General features: G+C 50.9%; 1 protein-coding gene across 1 annotated transcript in view; it reads right to left on the bottom strand.

Moving 5' to 3' along the window:
- LOC140396031 (active breakpoint cluster region-related protein-like) overlaps positions 1-11847 on the bottom strand; it is a 247430-nt gene extending 235583 nt beyond the window's left edge. Inside the window, exon 1 of the mRNA XM_072484097.1 lies at positions 11696-11847. Within this exon, the coding sequence (XP_072340198.1) occupies positions 11696-11726 (31 nt within the window). The 5' untranslated portion in view covers positions 11727-11847. The remainder of the gene's footprint in view (positions 1-11695) is intronic.
- Positions 11848-21799: the final 9952 nt, after the last annotated feature.

The following is a 21799-nucleotide window of genomic DNA, read 5'->3' as shown; positions in this document are numbered from 1 at the left end:
TGTCCCAATTAAGCACCCCCAGGACAGGTACAGCACGGGGTTAGATACAGTGTAAAGCTCCATCTACACTGTCCCCATCAAACACTCCCAGGACAGGTACAGCACGGGGTTAGATACAGTGTAAAGCTCCCTCTACACTGTCCCAATCAAACACTCCCAGGACAGGTACGGCCCGGGGTTAGATACAGATTAAAGCTCCCTCTACACTATCCCAATCAAACACCCCCAGGATAGGGACAGCACGAGGTTAGATACAGAGTAAAGCTCCCTCTACACTGTCCCCATCAAACACCCCCAGGATAGGAACAGCACGTGGTTAGATACAGTGTAAAGCTCCCTCTACACTGTCCCAATCAAACACCCCCAGGACAGGTACAGCACGGGGCTAGATACAGTGTAAAGCTCCCTCTACACTGTCCCAATCAAACACTCCCAGGACAGGTACGGCACGGGGTTAGATACAGAGTAAAGCTCCCTCTACACTGTCCCAATCAAACACCCCCAGGATAGGTACAGCATGAGGTTAGATACAAAGTAAAGCTCCCTCGACACTGTCCCCATTAAACACTCCCAGGGCAGGAACAGCATGGGGTGATATACAGAGTAAAGCTCCCTCTACACAGTCCCAATCAAACACCCCCAGGACAGGTACAGCACGGGGTTAGATACAGAGTAAAGCTCCCTCTACACTGTCCCAATCAAACACCCCCAGGATAGGTACAGCACGAGGTTAGATACAGAGTAAAGCTCCCTCTACACTGTCCCCATCAAACACTCCCAGGACAGGTGCAGCACGGGGTTAGATACAGAGTAAAGCTCCCACTACACTGTCCCAATCAAACACCCCCAGGACAGGTACAGCACGGGGTTAGATACAGAGTAAAGCTCCCACTGCACTGTCCCCATCAAACACTCCCAGGACAGGTACAGCACGGGGTTAGATACAGTGTAAAGCTCCCTCTACACTTTCCCCAACAAACACCCCCAGGACAGGTACAGCACGGAGTTAGATACAGAGTAAAGCTCCCTCTACACTGTCCCCATCAAACTCTCCCAGGGCAGGTACAGCACGGGGTTAGATACAGAGTAAAGCTCCCTCTACACTGTCCCCATCAAACACGCCCAGGACAGGTACAGCACGCGGTTAGATACAGAGTAAAGCTCCCTCTACTCTGTCCCAATCAAACACTTCCAGGACAGGTACAGCACGGGGTTAGATACAGAGTAAAGCTCCCTCTACACTCTCCCAATCAAACACCCCCAGGATAGGTACAGCACGGGGTTAGATACAGAGTAAAGCTCCCTCTACACTGTGCCCATCAAACACTCCCAGGACAGGTACAGCACCGTGTTAGATTCAGAGTAAAGCTCCCTCTAACCTGTCTCCATCAAACACTCCCAGGACAGGTACAACACGGGGTAAGATACAGAGTAAAGCTCCCTCTACACTGTCCCCATCAAACACTCCCAGGACAGGTACAGCACGGGGTTAGATACAGAGTAAAGCTCCCTCTACACTGTCCCAATCAAACACTCCCAGGGCAGGTACAGCATGGAGTGAGATACAGAGTAAAGCTCCCTCTACAATGTCCCATCAAACTATCCCAGGACAGGTACAGCACGGGGTTAGATACAGAGTCAAGCTCCTTCTACGCTGTCCCCATCAAACACTCCCAGGGCAGGTACAGCACGCGGTTAGATACAGAGTAAAGCTCCCTCTACACTGTCCCAATCAAACACTCCCAGGGCAGGTACAGCATGGGGTGAGATACAGAGTAAAGCTCCCTCTACACTGTCCCAATCAAACACCCCCAGGGCAGGTACAGCACGGGGTTAGATACAGAGTATAGCTCCCTCTACACTGTCCCCATCAAACACCCCCAGGACAGGTACAGCACGGGGTTAGATACAGAGTAAAGCTCCCTCTACACTGTCCCCAACAAACACCCCCAGGACAGGTACAGCACGGAGTTAGATACAGAGTAAAACTCTCTCTACACTGTCCCCATCAAACACTCCCAGGGCAGGTACAGCACGGGGTTAGATACAGAGTAAAGCTCCCTCTACACTGTCCCCATCAAACACCCCCAGGACAGTACAGCATGGGATTAGATACAGAGTAAAGCTCCCTCTACACTGTCCCCATCAAACACTCCCAGGACAGGTAAAGCAAGGGGTTAGATACAGAGTCAACCTCCCTCTACACTGTCCCCGTCAAACACCCCCAGGACAGGTACAGCATGGGATTAGATACAGAGTAAAGCTCCCTCTACACTGTCCCCATCAAACACCCCCAGGATAGGTACAGCACGGGGTTAGATACAGTGTAAATCTCCCTCTACACTGTCCCAATCAAACACCCCCAGGACAGGTACAGCACGGGGTTAGATACAGAGTAAAGCTCCCTCTACACTGTCCCCATCAAACACCCCCAGGACAGGTACAGCACGGGGTTAGATACAGAGTAAAGCTCCCTCTACACTGTCCCCAACAAACACCCCAAGGACAGGTATAGCACGGAGTTAGATACAGAGTAAAGCTCCCTCTACACTGTCCCCATCAAACACTCCCAGGACAGGTACAGCACGGGGTTAGATACAGAGTAAAGCTCCCTCTACACTGTCCCAATCAAACACCCCCAGGACAGGTACAGCACGGGGTTAGATACAGTGTAAAGCTCCCTCTACACTGTCCCAGTTAAGCACCCCCAGGACAGGTACAGCACGGGGTTAGATACAGTGTAAAGCTCCATCTACACTGTCCCCATCAAACACTCCCAGGACAGGTACAGCACGGGGTTAGATACAGTGTAAAGCTCCCTCTACACTGTCCCAATCAAACACTCCCAGGACAGGTACGGCCCGGGGTTAGATACAGATTAAAGCTCCCTCTACACTATCCCAATCAAACACCCCCATGATAGGGACAGCACGAGGTTAGATACAGAGTAAAGCTCCCTCTACACTGTCCCCATCAAACACCCCCAGGATAGGAACAGCACGTGGTTAGATACAGTGTAAAGCTCCCTCTACACTGTCCCAATCAAACACCCCCAGGACAGGTACAGCACGGGGCTAGATACAGTGTAAAGCTCCCTCTACACTGTCCCAATCAAACACTCCCAGGACAGGTACGGCACGGGGTTAGATACAGAGTAAAGCTCCCTCTACACTGTCCCAATCAAACACCCCCAGGATAGGTACAGCATGAGGTTAGATACAAAGTAAAGCTCCCTCGACACTGTCCCCATCAAACACTCCCAGGGCAGGAACAGCATGGGGTGATATACAGAGTAAAGCTCCCTCTACACAGTCCCAATCAAACACCCCCAGGACAGGTACAGCACGGGGTTAGTTACAGTGTAAAGCTCCCTCTCCACTGTCCCAATCAAACACCCCCAGGACAGGTACAGCACGGGGTTAGATACAGAGTAAAGCTCCCTCTACACTGTCCCAATCAAACACCCCCAGGATAGGTACAGCACGAGGTTAGATACAGAGTAAAGCTCCCTCTACACTGTCCCCATCAAACACTCCCAGGACAGGTGCAGCACGGGGTTAGATACAGAGTAAAGCTCCCACTACACTGTCCCAATCAAACACCCCCAGGACAGGTACAGCACGGGGTTAGATACAGAGGAAAGCTCCCACTGCACTGTCCCCATCAAACACTCCCAGGACAGGTACAGCACGGGGTTAGATACAGTGTAAAGCTCCCTCTACACTTTCCCCAACAAACACCCCCAGGATAGGTACAGCACGGGGCTAGATACAGTGTAAAGCTCCCTCTACACTGTCCCAATCAAACACTCCCATGACAGGTACGGCACGGGGTTAGATACAGAGTAAAGCTCCCTCTACACTGTCCCAATCAAACACCCCCAGGATAGGTACAGCACGGGGCTAGATACAGTGTAAAGCTCCCTCTACACTGTCCCAATCAAACACTCCCAGGACAGGTACGGCACGGGGTTAGATACAGAGTAAAGCTCCCTCTACACTGTCCCCATCAAACACCCCCAGGACAGGTACAGCATGGGATTAGATACAGAGTAAAGCTCCCTCTACACAGTCCCATTCAAACACCCCCAGGACAGGTACAGCACGGGGTTAGATACAGTGTAAAGCTCCCTCTACACTGTCGCCATCAAACACTCCCAGGACAGGTAAAGCACGGGGTTAAATACAGAGTCAAGCTCCCTCTACACTGTCCCCGTCAAACACCCCCAGGACAGGTACAGCATGGGATTAGATACAGAGTAAAGCTCCCTCTACACTGTCTCCATCAAACACCCCCAGGACAGGTACAGCACGGGGTTAGATACAGAGTAAAGCTCCCTCTACACTGTCGCCATCAAACACGCCCAGGACAGGTACAGCACGGAGTTAGATACAGAGTAAAGCTCCCTCTACACTGTCCCCATCAAACACTCCCAGGGCAGGTACAGCACGGGGTTAGATACAGAGTAAAGCTCCCTCTACACTGTCCCCATCAAACACCCCCAGGACAGGTACAGCATGGGATTAGATACAGAGTAAAGCTCCCTCTACACTGTCCCAATCAAACACCCCCAGGACAGGTACAGCACGGGGTTAGATACAGTGTAAATCTCCCTCTACACTGTCCCCATCAAACACTCCCAGGACAGGTACAGCACGGGGTTAGATACAGAGTAAAGCTCCCTCAACACTGTCCCCGTCACACACTCCCAGGACACGTATTGCACGGGGTGAGATACAGAGTAAAGTTCCCTCTACACTGTCCCAATGAAACACTCCCAGGACAGGTACAGCACGGGGTTAGATACAGTGTAAAGCTCCCTCTACACTGTCCCCATCTAAAACTCCCAGGACAGGTACAGCACGGGGTTAGATTCAGAGTGAAGCTCCCTCTACACTGTCCCCATCAAACACTCCCAGGACAGGTACAGCACGGGGTTAGATACAGAGTAAAACTCCCTCTACACTGTCCCCATCTAACACTCCCAGGACAGGTACAGCACGGGGTTAGATACAGAGTGAAGCTCCCTCTACACTGTCCCCATCAAACACTCCCAGGACAGGTACATCACGGGGTTAGATACAGAGTAAAACTCCCTCTACACTGTCCCCATCAAACACTCCAGGACAGGTACAGCACGGGGTTAGATACAGAGTAAAGCTCCCTCTACACTGTCCCCATCAAACACTCCAGGACAGGTACAGCACGGGGTTAGATACAGAGTAAAGCTCCCTCTACACTGTCCCAATCAAACACCCCCAGGACAGGTACAGCACGGGGTTAGATACAGTGTAAATCTCCCTCTACACTGTCCCCATCAAACACTCCCAGGACAGGTACAGCACGGGGTTAGATACAGAGTAAAGCTCCCTCTACACTGTCCCCGTCACACACTCCCAGGACACGTATTGCACGGGGTGAGATAAAGAGTAAAGTTCCCTCTACACTGTCCCAATGAAACACTCCCAGGACAGGTACAGCACGGGGTTAGATACAGTGTAAAGCTCCCTCTACACTGTCCCCATCAAACACTCCCAGGACAGGTACAGCACGGGGTTAGATACAGAGTAAAGCTCCCTCTACACTGTCCCCATCTAACACTCCCAGGACAGGTACAGCACGGGGTTAGATACAGAGTGAAGCTCCCTCTACACTGTCCCCATCAAACACTCCCAGGACAGGTACAGCACGGGGTTATATACAGAGTAAAGCTCCCTCTACACTGTCCCCATCAAACACTCCAGGACAGGTACAGCACGGGGTTAGATACAGAGTAAAGCTCCCTCTACACAGTCCCCATCAAACACTCCAGGACAGGTACAGCACGGGGTTAGATACAGAGTAAAGCTCCCTCTACACTGTACCCATCAAACACTCCCAGGGCAGGTACAGCACGGGGTTAGATACAGAGTAAAGCTCCCTCTACACTGTCCCCATCTAACACTCCCAGGACAGGTACAGCACGGGGTTAGATACAGAGTGAAGCTCCCTCTACACTGTCCCCATCAAACACTCCCAGGACAGGTACAGCACGGGGTTAGATACAGAGTAAAGCTCCCTCTACACTGTCCCCATCAAACACTCCAGGACAGGTACAGCACGGGGTTAGATACAGAGTAAAGCTCCCTCTACACTGTCCCCATTAAACACTCCAGGACAGGTACAGCACGGGGTTAGATCCAGAGTAAAGCTCCCTCTACACTGTCTCCATCAAACACTCCCAGGACAGGTACAGCACGGGGTTATATACAGTGTAAAGCTCCCTCTACACTGTCCCCATCAAACACTCCAGGACAGGTACAGCACGGGGTTAGATACAGAGTAAAGCTCCCTCTACACTGTCCCCATCAAACACTCCAGGACAGGTACAGCACGGGGTTAGATACAGAGTAAAGCTCCCTCTACACTGTACCCATCAAACACTCCCAGGGCAGGTACAGCACGGGGTTAGATACAGAGTAAAGCTCCCTCTACACTGTCCCCATCTAACACTCCCAGGACAGGTACAGCACGGGGTTAGATACAGAGTGAAGCTCCCTCTACACTGTCCCCATCAAACACTCCCAGGACAGGTACAGCACGGGGTTAGATACAGAGCAAAGCTCCCTCTACACTGTCCCCATCAAACACTCCAGGACAGGTACAGCACGGGGTTAGATACAGAGTAAAGCTCCCTCTACACTGTCCCCATTAACACTCCAGGACAGGTACAGCACGGGGTTAGATACAGAGTAAAGCTCCCTCTACACTGTCCCAATCAAACACCCCCAGGACAGGTACAGCACGGGGCTAGATACAGTGTAAAGCTCCCTCTACACTGTCCCAATCAAACACTCCCAGGACAGGTACGGCACGGGGTTAGATAGAGAGTAAAGCTCCCTCTACACTGTCCCCATCAAACACCCCCAGGACAGGTACAGCATGGGATTAGATACAGAGTAAAGCTCCCTCTACACTGTCCCATTCAAACACCCCCAGGACAGGTACAGCACGGGGTTAGATACAGTGTAAAGCTCCCTCTACACTGTCCCCATCAAACACTCCCAGGACAGGTAAAGCACGGGGTTAAATACAGAGTCAAGCTCCCTCTACACTGTCCCCGTCAAACACCCCCAGGACAGGTACAGCATGGGATTAGATACAGAGTAAAGCTCCCTCTACACTGTCCCCATCAAACACCCCCAGGACAGGTACAGCACGGGGTTAGATACAGAGTAAAGCTCCCTCTACACTGTCCCCATCAAACACCCCCAGGACAGGTACAGCACGGAGTTAGATACAGAGTAAAGCTCCCTCTACACTGTCCCAATCAAACACTCCCAGGGCAGGTACATCATGGGGTTAGATACAGAGTAAAGCTCCCTCTACACTGTCCCCATCAAACACCCCCAGGACAGGTACAGCACGGAGTTAGATACAGAGTAAAGCTCCCTCTACACTGTCCCAATCAAACACTCCCAGGACACGTATTGCACGGGGTGAGATACAGAGTAAAGTTCCCTCTACACTGTCCCAATGAAACACTCCCAGGACAGGTACAGCACGGGGTTAGATACAGAGTAAAGCTCCCTCTACACTGTCCCTATCAAATACTCCCAGGACAGGTACAGCACGGGGTTAGATACAGAGTAAATCTCCCTCTACACTGTCCCAATCAAACACTCCCAGGACAGGTACAGCACGGGGTTAGATACAGAGTAAAGCTCCCTCAACACTGTCCCCATCTAACACTCCCAGGACAGGTACAGCACGGGGTTAGATACAGAGTGAAGCTCCCTCGACACTGTCCCCATCAAACACTCCCAGGACAGTTACAGCACGGGGTTAGATACAGAGTAAAGCTCCCTCAACACTGTCCCCATCAAACACTCCAGGACAGGTACAGCACGGGGTTAGATACAGAGTAAAGCTCCCTCTACACTGTCCCCATCAAACACTCCAGGACAGGTACAGCACGGGGTTAGATACAGAGTAAAGCTCCCTCTAGACTGTCCCAATCAAACACCCCCAGGACAGGTACAGCACGGGGTTAGATACAGTGTAAATCTCCCTCTACACTGTCCCCATCAAACACTCCCAGGACAGGTACAGCACGGGGTTAGATACAGAGTAAAGCTCCCTCTACACTGTCCCCGTCACACACTCCCAGGACACGTATTGCACGGGGTGAGATACAGAGTAAAGTTCCCTCTACACTGTCCCAATGAAACACTCCCAGGACAGGTACAGCACGGGGTTAGATACAGTGTAAAGCTCCCTCTACACTGTCCCCATCAAACACTCCCAGGACAGGTACAGCACGGGGTTAGATACAGAGTAAAGCTCCCTCTACACTGTCCCCATCTAACACTCCCAGGACAGGTACAGCACAGGGTTAGATACAGTGTGAAGCTCCCTCTACACTGTCCCCATCAAACACTCCCAGGACAGGTACAGCACGGGGTTAGATACAGAGTAAAGCTCCCTCTACACTGTCCCCATCAAACACTGCAGGACAGGTACAGCACGGGGTTAGATACAGAGTAAAGCTCCCTCTACACTGTCCCCATCAAACACTCCAGGACAGGTACAGCACGGGGTGAGATACAGAGTAAAGCTCCCTCTACACTGTCCCCATCAAACACTCCCAGGGCAGGTACAGCACGGGGTTAGATACAGAGTAAAGCTCCCTCTACACTGTCCCCATCTAACACTCCCAGGACAGGTACAGCACGGGTTAGATACAGAGTGAAGCTCCCTCTACACTGTCCCCATCAAACACTCCCAGGACAGGTACAGCACGGGGTTAGATACAGAGTAAATCTCCCTCTACACTGTCCCCATCAAACACTCCAGGACAGGTACAGCACGGGGTTAGATACAGAGTAAAGCTCCCTCTACACTGTCCCCATCAAACACTCCAGGACAGGTACAGCACGGGGTTAGATACAGAGTAAAGCTCCCTCTACACTGTCCCAATCAAACACCCCCAGGACAGGTACAGCACGGGGCTAGATACAGTGTAAAGCTCCCTCTACACTGTCCCAATCAAACACTCCCAGGACAGGTACGGCACGGGATTAGATACAGAGTAAAGCTCCCTCTACACTGTCCCCATCAAACACCCCCAGGACAGGTACAGCATGGGATTAGATACAGAGTAAAGCTCCCTCTACACTGTCCCATTCAAACACCCCCAGGACAGGTACAGCACGGGGTTAGATACAGTGTAAAGCTCCCTCTACACTGTCCCCATCAAACACTCCCAGGACAGGTAAAGCACGGGGTTAAATACAGAGTCAAGCTCCCTCTACACTGTCCCCGTCAAACACCCCCAGGACAGGTACAGCATGGGATTAGATACAGAGTAAAGCTCCCTCTACACTGTCCCCATCAAACACCCCCAGGACAGGTACAGCACGGGGTTAGATACAGAGTAAAGCTCCCTCTACACTGTCCCCATCAAACACCCCCAGGACAGGTACAGCACGGAGTTAGATACAGAGTAAAGCTCCCTCTACACTGTCCCCATCAAACACTCCCAGGGCAGGTACAGCACGGGGTTAGATACAGAGTAAAGCTCCCTCTACACTGTCCCCATCAAACACCCCCAGGACAGGTACAGCATGGGATTAGATACAGAGTAAAGCTCCCTCTACACTGTCCCAATCAAACACCCCCAGGACAGGTACAGCACGGGGTTAGATACAGTGTAAATCTCCCTCTACACTGTCCCCATCAAACACTCCCAGGACAGGTACAGCACGGGGTTAGATACAGAGTAAAGCTCCCTCTTCACTGTCCCCGTCACACACTCCCAGGACACGTATTGCACGGGGTGAGATACAGAGTAAAGTTCCCTCTACACTGTCCCAATGAAACACTCCCAGGACAGGTACAGCACGGGGTTAGATACAGTGTAAAGCTCCCTCTACACTGTCCCCATCAAACACTCCCAGGACAGGTACAGCATGGGGTTTGATACAGAGTAAAGCTCCCTCTAAACTGTCCCCATCTAACACTCCCAGGACAGGTACAGCACGGGGTTAGATACAGAGTGAAGCTCCCTCTACACTGTCCCCATCAAACACTCCCAGGACAGGTACAGCACGGGGTTAGATACAGAGTAAAGCTCCCTCAACACTGTCCCCATCAAACACTCCAGGACAGGTACAGCACGGGGTTACATACAGAGTAAAGCTCCCTCTACACTGTCCCCATCAAACACTCCAGGACAGGTACAGCACGGGTTAGATACAGAGTAAAGCTCCCTCTACACTGTCCCAATCAAACACCCCCAGGACAGGTACAGCACGGGGTTAGATACAGTGTAAATCTCCCTCTACACTGTCCCCATCAAACACTCCCAGGACAGGTACAGCACGGGGTTAGATACAGAGTAAAGCTCCCTCTACACTGTCCCCGTCACACACTCCCAGGGCACGTATTGCACGGGGTGAGATACAGAGTAAAGTTCCCTCTACACTGTCCCAATGAAACACTCCCAGGACAGGTACAGCACGAGGTTAGATACAGTGTAAAGCTCCCTCTACACTGTCCCCATCAAACACTCCCAGGACAGCTACAGCACGGGGTTAGATACAGAGTAAAGCTCCCTCTACACTGTCCCCATCTAACACTCCCAGGACAGGTACAGCACGGGGTTAGATACAGAGTGAAACTCCCTCTACACTGTCCCCATCAAACACTCCCAGGACAGGTACAGCACGGGGTTAGATACAGAGTAAAGCTCCCTCTACACTGTCCCCATCAAACACTCCAGGACAGGTACAGCACGGGGTTAGATACAGAGTAAAGCTCCCTCTACACTGTCCCCATCAAACACTCCAGGACAGGTACAGCACGGGGTTAGATACAGAGTAAAGCTCCCTCTACACTGTCCCCATCAAACACTCCCAGGGCAGGTACAGCACGGGGTTAGATACAGAGTAAAGCTCCCTCTACACTGCCCCCATCAAACACTCCCAGGACAGGTACAGGACGGTTAGATACAGAGTAAAGCTCCCTCTACACTGCCCCCATCAAACACTCCCAGGACAGGTACAGCACGGGGTTAGATACAGAGTAAAGCTCCCTCTACACTGTCCCCATCAAACACTCCCAGGGCAGGTACAGCACGGGGTTAGATACAGAGTAAAGCTCCCTCTACACTGCCCCCATCAAACACTCCCAGGGCAGGTTCAGCACGGGGTTAGATACAGAGTAAAGCTCCCTCTACACTGTCCCTATCAAACACTCCCAGGACAGGTACAGCACGAGGTTAGATACAGAGTAAAGCTCCCTCTACACTGTCCCCATCAAACACTCCCAGGACAGGTACAGCACAGGGTTAGACACAGAGTAAAGCTCCCTCTACACTGTCCCTATCAAACACTCACAGGACAGGTACAGCACGGGGTTAGATACAGAGTAAAGCTCCCTCTACACTGTCCCCATCAAACACTCCCAGGACAGGTACAGCACGGGGTTAGATACAGAGTAAAGCTCCCTCTACACTGTCCCCATCAAACACTCCCAGGACAGGTACAGCACTGTGTTAGACACAGAGTAAAGCTCTGAGTCTGAATGGGCCTCCTCCTGTTCCTGTGGAACAGGCTGGAGAGGGGCTGAATGGGCCTCATTCTTTGCTTTGAGTGGCCTGTCGGGACCACTTAATGAGGTGCCCTGTCTGAAAATCATACTTTAAATATCTTACCGAGAACACTACAGGATTGCTGTTCGGCCATGGGAGCTGCACAAATAATCTCGGCTTTGATGTCAATGGTCTCTGTCAGAATCCTCTCTCCCTCTCTGTCTCTGCTCCTCTCAGTCCTGTCCGTTGTGTGAGTGCTGACGGAGACAGGTGCTTTTCTCTCTCCCTGTCACACTCTCTCTCTTCCTTTGAGCACCAAATGAGCTCTCTCCCCCTCTCTCTCTCTCTGTCTGCAAATCGCGACCAATGATCTCATCTATGTCTATCTATAGATTGACAACATATCCTGTGTATTTGTGTATCGGGAAATACCGAGGTACCAGACTATCAATGTGAGAGAGAGAGCGTGTCAGTGAGGGAGGGAATGAGAGAGAGAGATGGAGAGAGAGAGAGTTTCAGTGAGGGAGGGAATGAGAGAGAGAGAGAGAGAAAGAGAGAGGGTCAGTGATGGAGGGAATGAGAGAGAGAGATGGAGAGAGAGTGAGTTTCAGTGAGGGAGGGAATGAGAGAGAGAGACGGAGAAAGAGAGAGTTTCAGTGAGGGAGGGAATGAGAGAGAGAGAGATAGAAAGTGAGAGGGTCAGTGATGGAGGGAATGAGAGAGAGAGATGGAGAGAGAGAGTTTCAGTGAGGGAGGGAATGAGAGATAGAAAGATGGAGAGAGGATCAGTGAGGGAGGGAATGAGGGAGAAAGGGATGGAGAGTGAGAGTGTCAGTGTGGGAGGGAATGAGAGAGAGAGGTAGAAAGAGAGTGTCATTGAGGGAGGGAATGAGAGAGGGTGAGAGAGAGTTACAAAGAGAGAGGATCAGTGAGGATGGGAATGAGAGGGAGAGAAAGAAGGAGAAAGAATTAGAGAGGTACAGAGAGAGTGTCAGTGAGGGAGGGAATGAGAGAGAGATAGAAAGAGAGAGTGTCAATGATGGAGGGAATGAAAGAGACATAGAGAGAGATAGAGGGATAGAGAGAGTGTCACTGAGGGAGGGGATGGGAGAGAGAGATGGACAGAGAGTGTCAGTGAGGGAGGGAATGAGAGAGAGAGAGTGCCAGTGTGGGAGGGAATGAGAGTGAGATAGAGAGATGGAGAGAGTGTGGCAGTGAGGGAGGGAATGAGAGAGAGATGGAGAGAGAGTGGCAGTGAGAGAGGGATTGAGAGAGAGAGAGATGGAGAGAGAGTGTCACTGAGGGAGGGAATGAGAGAGTGAGAGATGGAGAGAGAGTGATGGGAATGAGAGAGATAGAATATACAGCACAGAACGGGCCCTTCGGCCCACGATGTTGTGCTGAACTTTTGTCCTAGATTAAGAACAAATTAATCTACACCCCAGTATTCTACCGTAATCCATGTACTTGTCCAATAGCCGCTTGAAGGTCCCGAATGTTTCCGACTCAACTACTTCCACAGGCAGTGCATTCCATGCCCCCACTACTCTCTGGGTAAAGAACCTACCTCTGATATCCCCCCTATATCTTCCACCATTCACCTTAAATTTATGTCCCCTTGTAATGGTTTGTTCCACCCGGGGAAAAAGTCTCTGACTGTCTACTCTATCTATTCACCTGATCGAGTCTGACAGCATCATATTTACCCTTCCCCCAATTGTAAACCTTGCCTGTTGCACACACCGATCCCTCTCCATTACTAAAGTGAAAGTCACAGAATTGTGGTCACTATCTCCAAAATGCCAGATAGAGAGAGAGTGTCAGTGAGGGAGGGAATGAGAGATAGAACGATGGAGAGAGAGGATCAGTGAGGGAGGGAATGAGGGAGAAAGGGATGGAGAGCGAGAGTGTCAGTGAGGGAGGGAATGAGAGAGAGCGAGAGATAGAAAGGGAGCGGGTCAGTGAGGGAGGGAATGAGGGGGAGAGAAAGAAGGAGAAAGAATGAGAGGGAGATACAGAAAGAGCGAGAGTGTGTCAGTGAGGGAGAGAATGAGAGAAAGAGATGGAGAAATCACCCCTCAATCTCCTACACGCCAAAGAAAAAAGTCCTAGCCTGCCCAATCTCTCCCTGCAACTCAGTACCTTGATTCCTCGCAACGCCCTTGTAAATCTCTTCCACACTATCTCCAGTTCAATGACATCTTTCCAGTGGCAGGGCGACCAAAACTGAACACAATACTGCAGGTGCGGCCTCACGGTGAGGAAGGTTATCAAAAATTGCAGCAGGATTTGGAATAGCTGGGCAAGTGGGCCGAGAAATGGCAAACGCAGTTCAATACAGACAAGTGTGAGGTGTTGCATTTCAGAAAGTCAATTCAAGGTTGGACTTTCAAGGTGAATGGTTGGGCCTCACCAAAGTCCTGTACAACTGCAACCTAACTTCCCAACTTCTCGCCTCAGTGCCCTGGCTGATGAAGGCCAGGATGCCAAAAGCCTCCTTCACTGCCCTGTCTACCTGTGACTCCACCTTTAGAGAACCCGGCACCTGAACTCCAGGGTCCCTCTGTTCCACGGTACTCCCTAAGGCCCTACCATTCACCGTGAAAGTCCAACCTTGAATTGACTTTCCGAAATGCAGCGCCTCACACTTATCTGTATTGAACTGCATTCGCCAGTTCTCGGCCCATTGCCCAGCTCATCCAGATCCTGCTGCAATTTTTGATAACCTTCCTCACTGTCCACAATACCACCTACCATCTATGAGAGTGAGAGAGATGGAGAAAGAGAGCGTCAGTGAGAGAGAGAATAAGAGTGAGATAGAGAGAGAGTGTGTGTCAGTGAGGGAGGGAATGAAAGTGAGAAAGAGAGAGAGAGAGAATGTCAGTGAGGGAGGGAATGAAAGAGAGAGAGTGTCGGTGAAGGAGGGAATAAGAGAGAAATAGAGAAAGTGAAAGTCACAGAATTGTGGTCACTATCTCCAAAATGCCAGATAGAGAGGATCACTGATCCTTCTCTCTGCTTCCAGTGAGGGAAGGATTGAAATAGAGATAGAGTGTGTCAGTGAAAGAGGGAATGAGAGAGGTTGAGAGAGAGAGAGAGAGAATGTCACTGAAGGTGGGAATGAAACGGAAGGTAGAGAGAGTGTCAGTGAGAGAGGGAATGAGAGAGAGGTAGCAAGAGAGAGTGTCAATGATGGAGGGAATGAGAGAGACATAGAGAGAGATAGAGGGATGGAGAGAGTGTCACTGAGGGAGGGAATGGGAGAGAGCGAGATGGACAGAGAGTGCCAGTGAGGGAGGGAATGAGAGAGATAGAGCGAGAGAGAGAGTGAGTGTCAGTGTGGGAGGGAATGAGAGTGAGAGAGAGAGTGTGTCAGTGAGGGAGGGAATGAGACAGAGAGAGATGGAGAGAGAGTGTGAGTGAGTGATGGGAATGAGAGAGATAGCGGGAGAGTGTCAGTGAGGGAGGGAATGAGAGAGATTTGGAGAGAGACAGAATCAGTGAGAGAGGGAATGAGAGAGATTTAGAGAGAGTGAGAGAGTCAGTGAGGGAGGGTATGAGAAAGATTTAGAGCGAGAGAGAGAGTCAGGGAGGGAGGGAATGAGAGATTTAGAGAGAGAGAGTGTCAGTGAGGGAGGGAATGAGAGAGATTTAGAGAGAGAGAGAGTGTCAGTCAGGAACAGAATGAGAGAGATTTAGAGAGAGAGAGACAATGTCAGTCAGGGACAGAATGAGATAGCGATTGAGAGCGGGAGAGAGAGCGACAGTGAGAAAGGGAAGGAGAGAAATAGAGAGAGCGACAGAGAGTTTCAGTGAGGGACGGAATGAGAGAGATAGAACATAGAACATAGAAAAATACAGCACAGAGCAGGCCCTTTGGCCCACGATGTTGTGCCGAACCTTTGTCCTAGATAAATCATAGATTACCATAGAATTTACAGTGCAGAAGGAGGCCATTCGGCCCATTGAGTCTGCACCGGCTCTTGGATAGAGCACCCTACCCAAGGTCAACACCTCCACCCAACATTAAGGGCAATTTTGGACACTAAGGGCAATTTACCATGGCCAATCCACCTAACCTGCACATCTTTGGACTGCGGGAGGAAACCGGAGCGCCCGGAGGAAACCCACGCACACACGGGGAGGACGTGCAGACTCCGCACAGACAGTGACCCAAGCCGGAATCGAACCTGGGACCCTGGAGCTGTGAAGCAATTGTGCTAACCACTATGCTACCGTGCTGCCCTTAAGAACAAATTAATCTACACTATATCATTTTCCCGTAATCCATGTACCTATCCAAAAGCTGCTTGAAGGTCCCTAATGTTTCCGACTCAACTACTTCCACAGGCAGTGCATTCTATGCCCCCACTGCTCTCTGGGTAAAGACCCTACCTCTGACATCCCCCCGAGATCTTCCACCTTTCACCTTAAATTTATGTCCCCTTGTAATGGTTTGTTCCACCCGGGAAAAAAGTCTCTGACTGCCTACTCTATCTATTCCCCTGATCATCTTATAAACCTCTATCAAGTTGCCCCTCATCCTTCTCCGTTCTAATGAGAAAAGGCCTAGCACCCTGAACCTTTCCTCGTAAGACCTACTCTCCATTCCAGGCAACATCCTGGTAAATCTCCTTTGCACCTTTTCCAAAGTTTCCACATCCTTCCTAAAATGAGGCGACCAGAACTGTACACAGTACACCAAATGTGGCCTACCAAAGTTTTGTACAGCTGCATCATCACCTCACGGCTCTTAACTTCAATCCCTCTATTAATGAACACGCTAGCACACCATAGGCCTTCTTCACAGCTCTATCCACTTGAGTGGCAACTTTCAAACATGTATGAACATAGACCCCAAGATCTCTCTGCTCCTCCACATTGCCAAGAACTCTACCGTTAACCCTGTATTCCGCATTCATATTTGTCCTTCCAAAATGGACAACCTCACACTTTTCAGGGTTAAACTCCATCTGCCACTTCTCAGCCTAGCTCTGCATCCTATCTATGTCTCTTTGCAGCCGACAACAGCTGATCCCAGCTCACTATCCACAACTCCACCAATCTTCGTATCGTCTGCAAATTTACTAACCCACCCTTCAACTCCCTCATCCAAGTCATTAATGAAAATCACAAACAGCAGAGGACCCAGAACTGATCCCTGCGGTACGCCACTGGTAACTGGGATCCAGGCTGAATATTTGCCATCCACCACCACTCTCTGACTTCTATCGGTTAGCCAGTTCGTTATCCAACTGGCCAAATTTCCCACTATCCCATGCCTCCTTACTTTCTGCATAAGCCTACCATGGGGAACCTTATCAAATGCCTTACTAAAATCCATGTACACTACATCCACTGCTTTACCTTCATCCACATGCTTGGTCACCTCCTCAAAGAATTCAATAAGATTTGTAAGGCAAGACCTACCCCTCACAAATCCGTGCTGACTATTCCTAATCAAGCAGTGTCTTTCCAGATGCTCAGAAATCCTATCCTTCAGTACCCTTTCCATTACTTTGCCTACCACCGAAGGAAGACTAACTGGCCTGTAATTCCCAGGGTTATCCCTAGTCCCTTTTTTGAACAGGGGCACGACATTCGCCACTCTCCAATCCCCTGGTACCACCCCTGTTGACAGTGAGGACGAAAAGATCATTGCCAACGGCTCTGCAATTTCAGCTCTTGCTTCCCATAGAATCCTTGGATATATCCCGTCAGGCCCGGGGGACTTGTCTATCCTCAAGTTTTTCAAAATGCCCAACACATCTTCCTTCCTAACAAGTATTTCCTCGAGCTTACCAATCTGTTTCACACTGTCCTCTCCAACAATATCGCCCCTCTCATTTGTAAATACAGAAGAAAAGTACTCGTTCAAGACCTCTCCTATCTCTTCAGACTCAATACACAATCTCCCGCTACTGTCCTTGATCGGACCTACCCTCGCTCTAGTCATTCTCATATTTCTCACATATGTGTAAAAGGCCTTGGGGTTTTCCTTGATCCTACCCGCCAAAGATTGTTCATGCCCTCTCTTAGCTCTCCTAATTCCTTTCTTCAGTTCCCTCCTGGCTATCTTGTATCCCTCCAGCACCCTGTCTGAACCTCGTTTCCTCAGCCTTACATAAGTCTCCTTTTTCCTCTTAACAAGACATTCAACCTCCCTTGTCAACCATGGTTCCCTCACTCGATCATCTCTTCCCTGCCTGACAGGGACATACATATCAAGGACACATGTGAGAGAGAGAGAGAGAGTCAGTGAGGGAGAGAATGAGAGAAATTTAGAGAGAGAGAGTTAGTGAGGGAGGGAATGAGAGATTTAGAGAGAGTGAGAGTGTCAGTGAGGGAGGGAATGCGAGAGATTAAGAGAGAGTGAGAGTGTCAGTGAGGGAGGGAATGAGAGAGATTTAGAGAGAGTGAGAGTGTGTCAGTGAGGGAGGGATTGAGAGATATTTAGAGAGAGAGAGAGAGAGAATTAGTGAAGAAGGGAATGAGAGAGATTTAGAGAGAGAGCGAGTCAGTGAGGGAGGGAATGAGAGAGATTTAGAGAGAGAGAGAGCGTATCAGTGAGGGAGGGAATGAGAGAGATTTAGAGAGAGAGAGAGTCAGTGAGGGAGGGATTGAGAGAGATTTAGAGAGAGAGAGAGTCAGTGAGGGAGGGAATGAGAGAGATTTAGAGAGAGAGAGAGTCAGTGAGGGGGGGAATGAGAGAGATTTAGAGAGAGAGAGAGTCAGTGAGGGGGGGAATGAGAGAGATTTAGAGAGAGAGAGAGACAGTGAGGGAGAGATTGAGAGAGATTTAGAGAGAGAGAGAGTCAGTGAGGGAGAGATTGAGAGAGATTTAGAGAGAGAGAGAGTCAGTGAGGGAGGGAATGAGAGAGATTTAGAGAGAGAGAGAGTCAGTGAGGGAGGGAATGAGAGAGATTTAGAGAGAGAGAGAGTCAGTGAGGGGGGGAATGAGAGAGATTTAGAGAGAGAGAGAGCGTATCAGTGAGGGAGGGAATGAGAGAGATTTAGAGAGAGAGAGAGTCAGTGAGGGAGGGAATGAGAGAGATTTAGAGAGAGAGAGAGTCAGTGAGGGAGGGAATGAGAGAGATTTAGAGAGAGAGAGAGTCAGTGAGGGAGGGATTGAGAGAGATTTAGAGAGAGTGAGTCAGTGAGGGAGGGAATGAGAGAGATTTAGAGAGAGAGAGAGTCAGTGAGGGAGGGAATGAGAGAGATTTAGAGAGAGAGAGAGTCAGTGAGGGAGGGATTGAGAGAGATTTAGAGAGAGAGAGAGTCAGTGAGGGAGGGAATGAGAGAGATTTAGAGAGAGAGAGAGTCAGTGAGGGAGGGAATGAGAGAGATTTAGAGAGAGAGAGTCAGTGAGGGAGGGATTGAGAGAGATTTAGAGAGAGAGAGAGTCAGTGAGGGAGGGAATGAGAGAGATTTAGAGAGAGAGAGAGCGTATCAGTGAGGGAGGGAATGAGAGAGATTTAGAGAGAGAGAGAGTCAGTGAGGGAGGGAATGAGAGAGATTTAGAGAGAGAGAGAGTCAGTGAGGGAGAGATTGAGAGAGATTTAGAGAGGGAGAGTCAGTGAGGGAGGTGAAGTGTTGGGTACTCTGAGACACGGACGAACCAACACAGTTGCGATTGGTACAAGGCAGTTTTATTTCTTTTAACTATTTATATAACAAACTTGGTACTCAGCACATGGTGACTGTCTGAGTGTCTGGCTTGGAGGTCCTTGATCTGAGCCGTCTCCTGCTGGACTGCCCAGGAAGTGTCGTGTTCCTTGTTTTGTACTGTGTATGCTCTTGTCTGTGATTGGCTGTCGTGTTGTGTGTGCTAATTGGTCCGTTGATCTGTCCATCACTATGGATGTGTGTATGTGCTGTGATGTTCACTTGAATATCATGACATCCCCCCTTTTTTTCCAAGATTATGTGCCTATGTGGTTACAAATAGAGATGTGTACTGAGTGCAGCTAAATGTGTGTGTAATATTTACATCATGTACATGGGGCTTAACTATATACAAGGGGTGATGTCGGGTGTGACATAATAACAAGGTTGTACCATAACAAAGAACGTGGAAATGTGGAACGATAAAACAAATTCCTGTAACAATAAGAACATAAACATGTTAAAACAGTGGTTGCATGAGTTCAACGTGTGAACAGTCTCATAAGTCCAGTCTAGTAGGTGGGCGACGAATTCGGGTTGACCGCCTCAAGGGTGGGTCTGGAACCACCGGCTGAGGTGCGGGCCTGGCCACGGGCGGCGACAGAAGGGGCATGGTATACGGCAGATCCACGAAGTCGCTATCAGGAACCAGTGGAGGACCCGGCGTCTGTGTAGGGTTCCGTTGCGAGCGTGGAAGAAGGCGAAGGGCTCGGCGATTGCGCCTACACACGGATCCATCCGGCATGCGTACCAGGAACGAGCGGGGAGCCACGCGTCGGAGAACTTCGGCAGGTGCTGACCAGCCACCGCCTGGTAGGTGAATGCGGACGTCGTCTCCAGGGGCCAGGGCGGGAAGATCAGTTGCCCGTATGTCGTACGATCTCTTCTGGCGACCGCGCTGCAGTTGCATCCGATGCAGTACCGGAGCATGGTCTATTGCTGGTGCCAGGATGGAAGGCACAGTGGTTCTGAGGGCGCGACCCATCAGCAGCTGTGCTGGCGAGAGACCCGTGGCTAGTGGGGCCGAGCGATAGGCCAGCAGGGCGAGGTAGAAGTCCGACCCAGCAGCAGCAGCCTTGCAGAGGAGCCGCTTGACGATGTGAACGCCCTTCTCCGCCTTTCCATTGGACTGGGGATGCAGAGGGCTGGACATCACGTGTGTGAAGCCATACGAGGCAGCAAAGGACGACCATTCCTGGCTGGCAAAACAGGGCCCATTGTCCGACATGACAGTCATCGGAATGCCGTGGCGAGCGAAGGTGTCTTTGCAGGCCCTGATGACAGCGGACGATGTCAAACCGTGCAGGCGTATGACTTCTGGGTAATTGGAGAAGTAATCAACGATGATGACATAGTCCCTGCTGAGCGCGTGAAAAAGGTCCACACCTACCTTCGCCCAGGGGGACGTCACCAGCTCATGGGGCAGAAGCGTCTCAGGAGGTTGCGCCGGCTGAAACCTTTGGCAGGTGGGGCAGTTGAGCACCATGTTGGCAATATCGTCACTGATGCCCGACTAGTATACCGCCTCTCGGGCCCTCCGTCTGCACTTCTCGACCCCCAGGTGGCCTTCGTGTAGTTGGTCAAGAACCAGCTGGCGCATGCTGTGCGGATTCACAATCCGGTCCAGCTTCAGAAGGACACCATCAATGACGGCCAGGTTGTCTCGGACATTGTAGAACTGCGGGCACTGCCCTTTGAGCCACCCTCCCGTCATGTGGCGCATCACACGTTGTAGAAGGGGGTCGGCCGCAGTCTCTCGGCGAATATGGGCCAGACTGGCCACCTGCGCCTCGACCTGACATACGAACCCCTTCGCATCTGGCGGCGTGCTCACTGCTCTGGATAGGGCATCCGCCACGATGAGGTCCTTCCCTGGAGTGTAGACCAGTTGGAAGTCGTACCTCCTGAGTTTAAGTAGGATGCGCTGGAGGCGAGGGGTCATCTCGTTCAGGTCCTTGTTTATGATGCTGACCAGGGGGCGGTGGTCAGTTTCGACAGTGAACCGTGGAAGACCATAGACGTAATCGTGGAACTTGTCTAAACCGGTTAGCAAGCCCAGGCATTCTTTTTCGATCTGCGTGTAGCGCTGCTCTGTGGGGGTCATGGCCCGCGATGCATAGGCAACCGGGGCCCATGACGCAGTGTTATCCCTCTGCAGGAGTACCGCCCCAATGCCGGACTGGCTGGCATCAGTCGAGATTTTAGTGGCACGAGACGTGTCAAAAAACGCCAATACCGGTGCAGTGGTGAGTTTGAGTTTGAGCTCCTCCCATTCCTGCTGGTGTGTGTGCAGCCACTGGAACTGCGTGGACTTCTTGACGAGCTGGCGCAGAGCTGTCGTGTGGGAGGCAAGGTTGGGAATGAACTTCCCCAGGAAGTTGACCATGCCTAGGAAGCGTAGCACTGCTTTCTTGTCTGCCGGCTGCGGCATGGCTGTGATGGCGCTCACCTTGTCTGCATCCGGACGGACCCCTGACCGGGAGATATGGTCCCCCAGGAACTTCAATTCGGTCTGGCCAAAGGAGCACTTGGCTCGGTTGAGGCGCAGGCCGTTTTCCCGTA

This window comes from Scyliorhinus torazame, chromosome 19 (genome assembly GCF_047496885.1).
Source record: "Scyliorhinus torazame isolate Kashiwa2021f chromosome 19, sScyTor2.1, whole genome shotgun sequence".
In the NCBI taxonomy this organism is placed as follows: Eukaryota; Metazoa; Chordata; class Chondrichthyes; order Carcharhiniformes; family Scyliorhinidae; genus Scyliorhinus; species Scyliorhinus torazame.
Note: the sequence above shows the minus strand (reverse complement) of the source record. Positions and strands in the feature narration are given on the sequence as shown.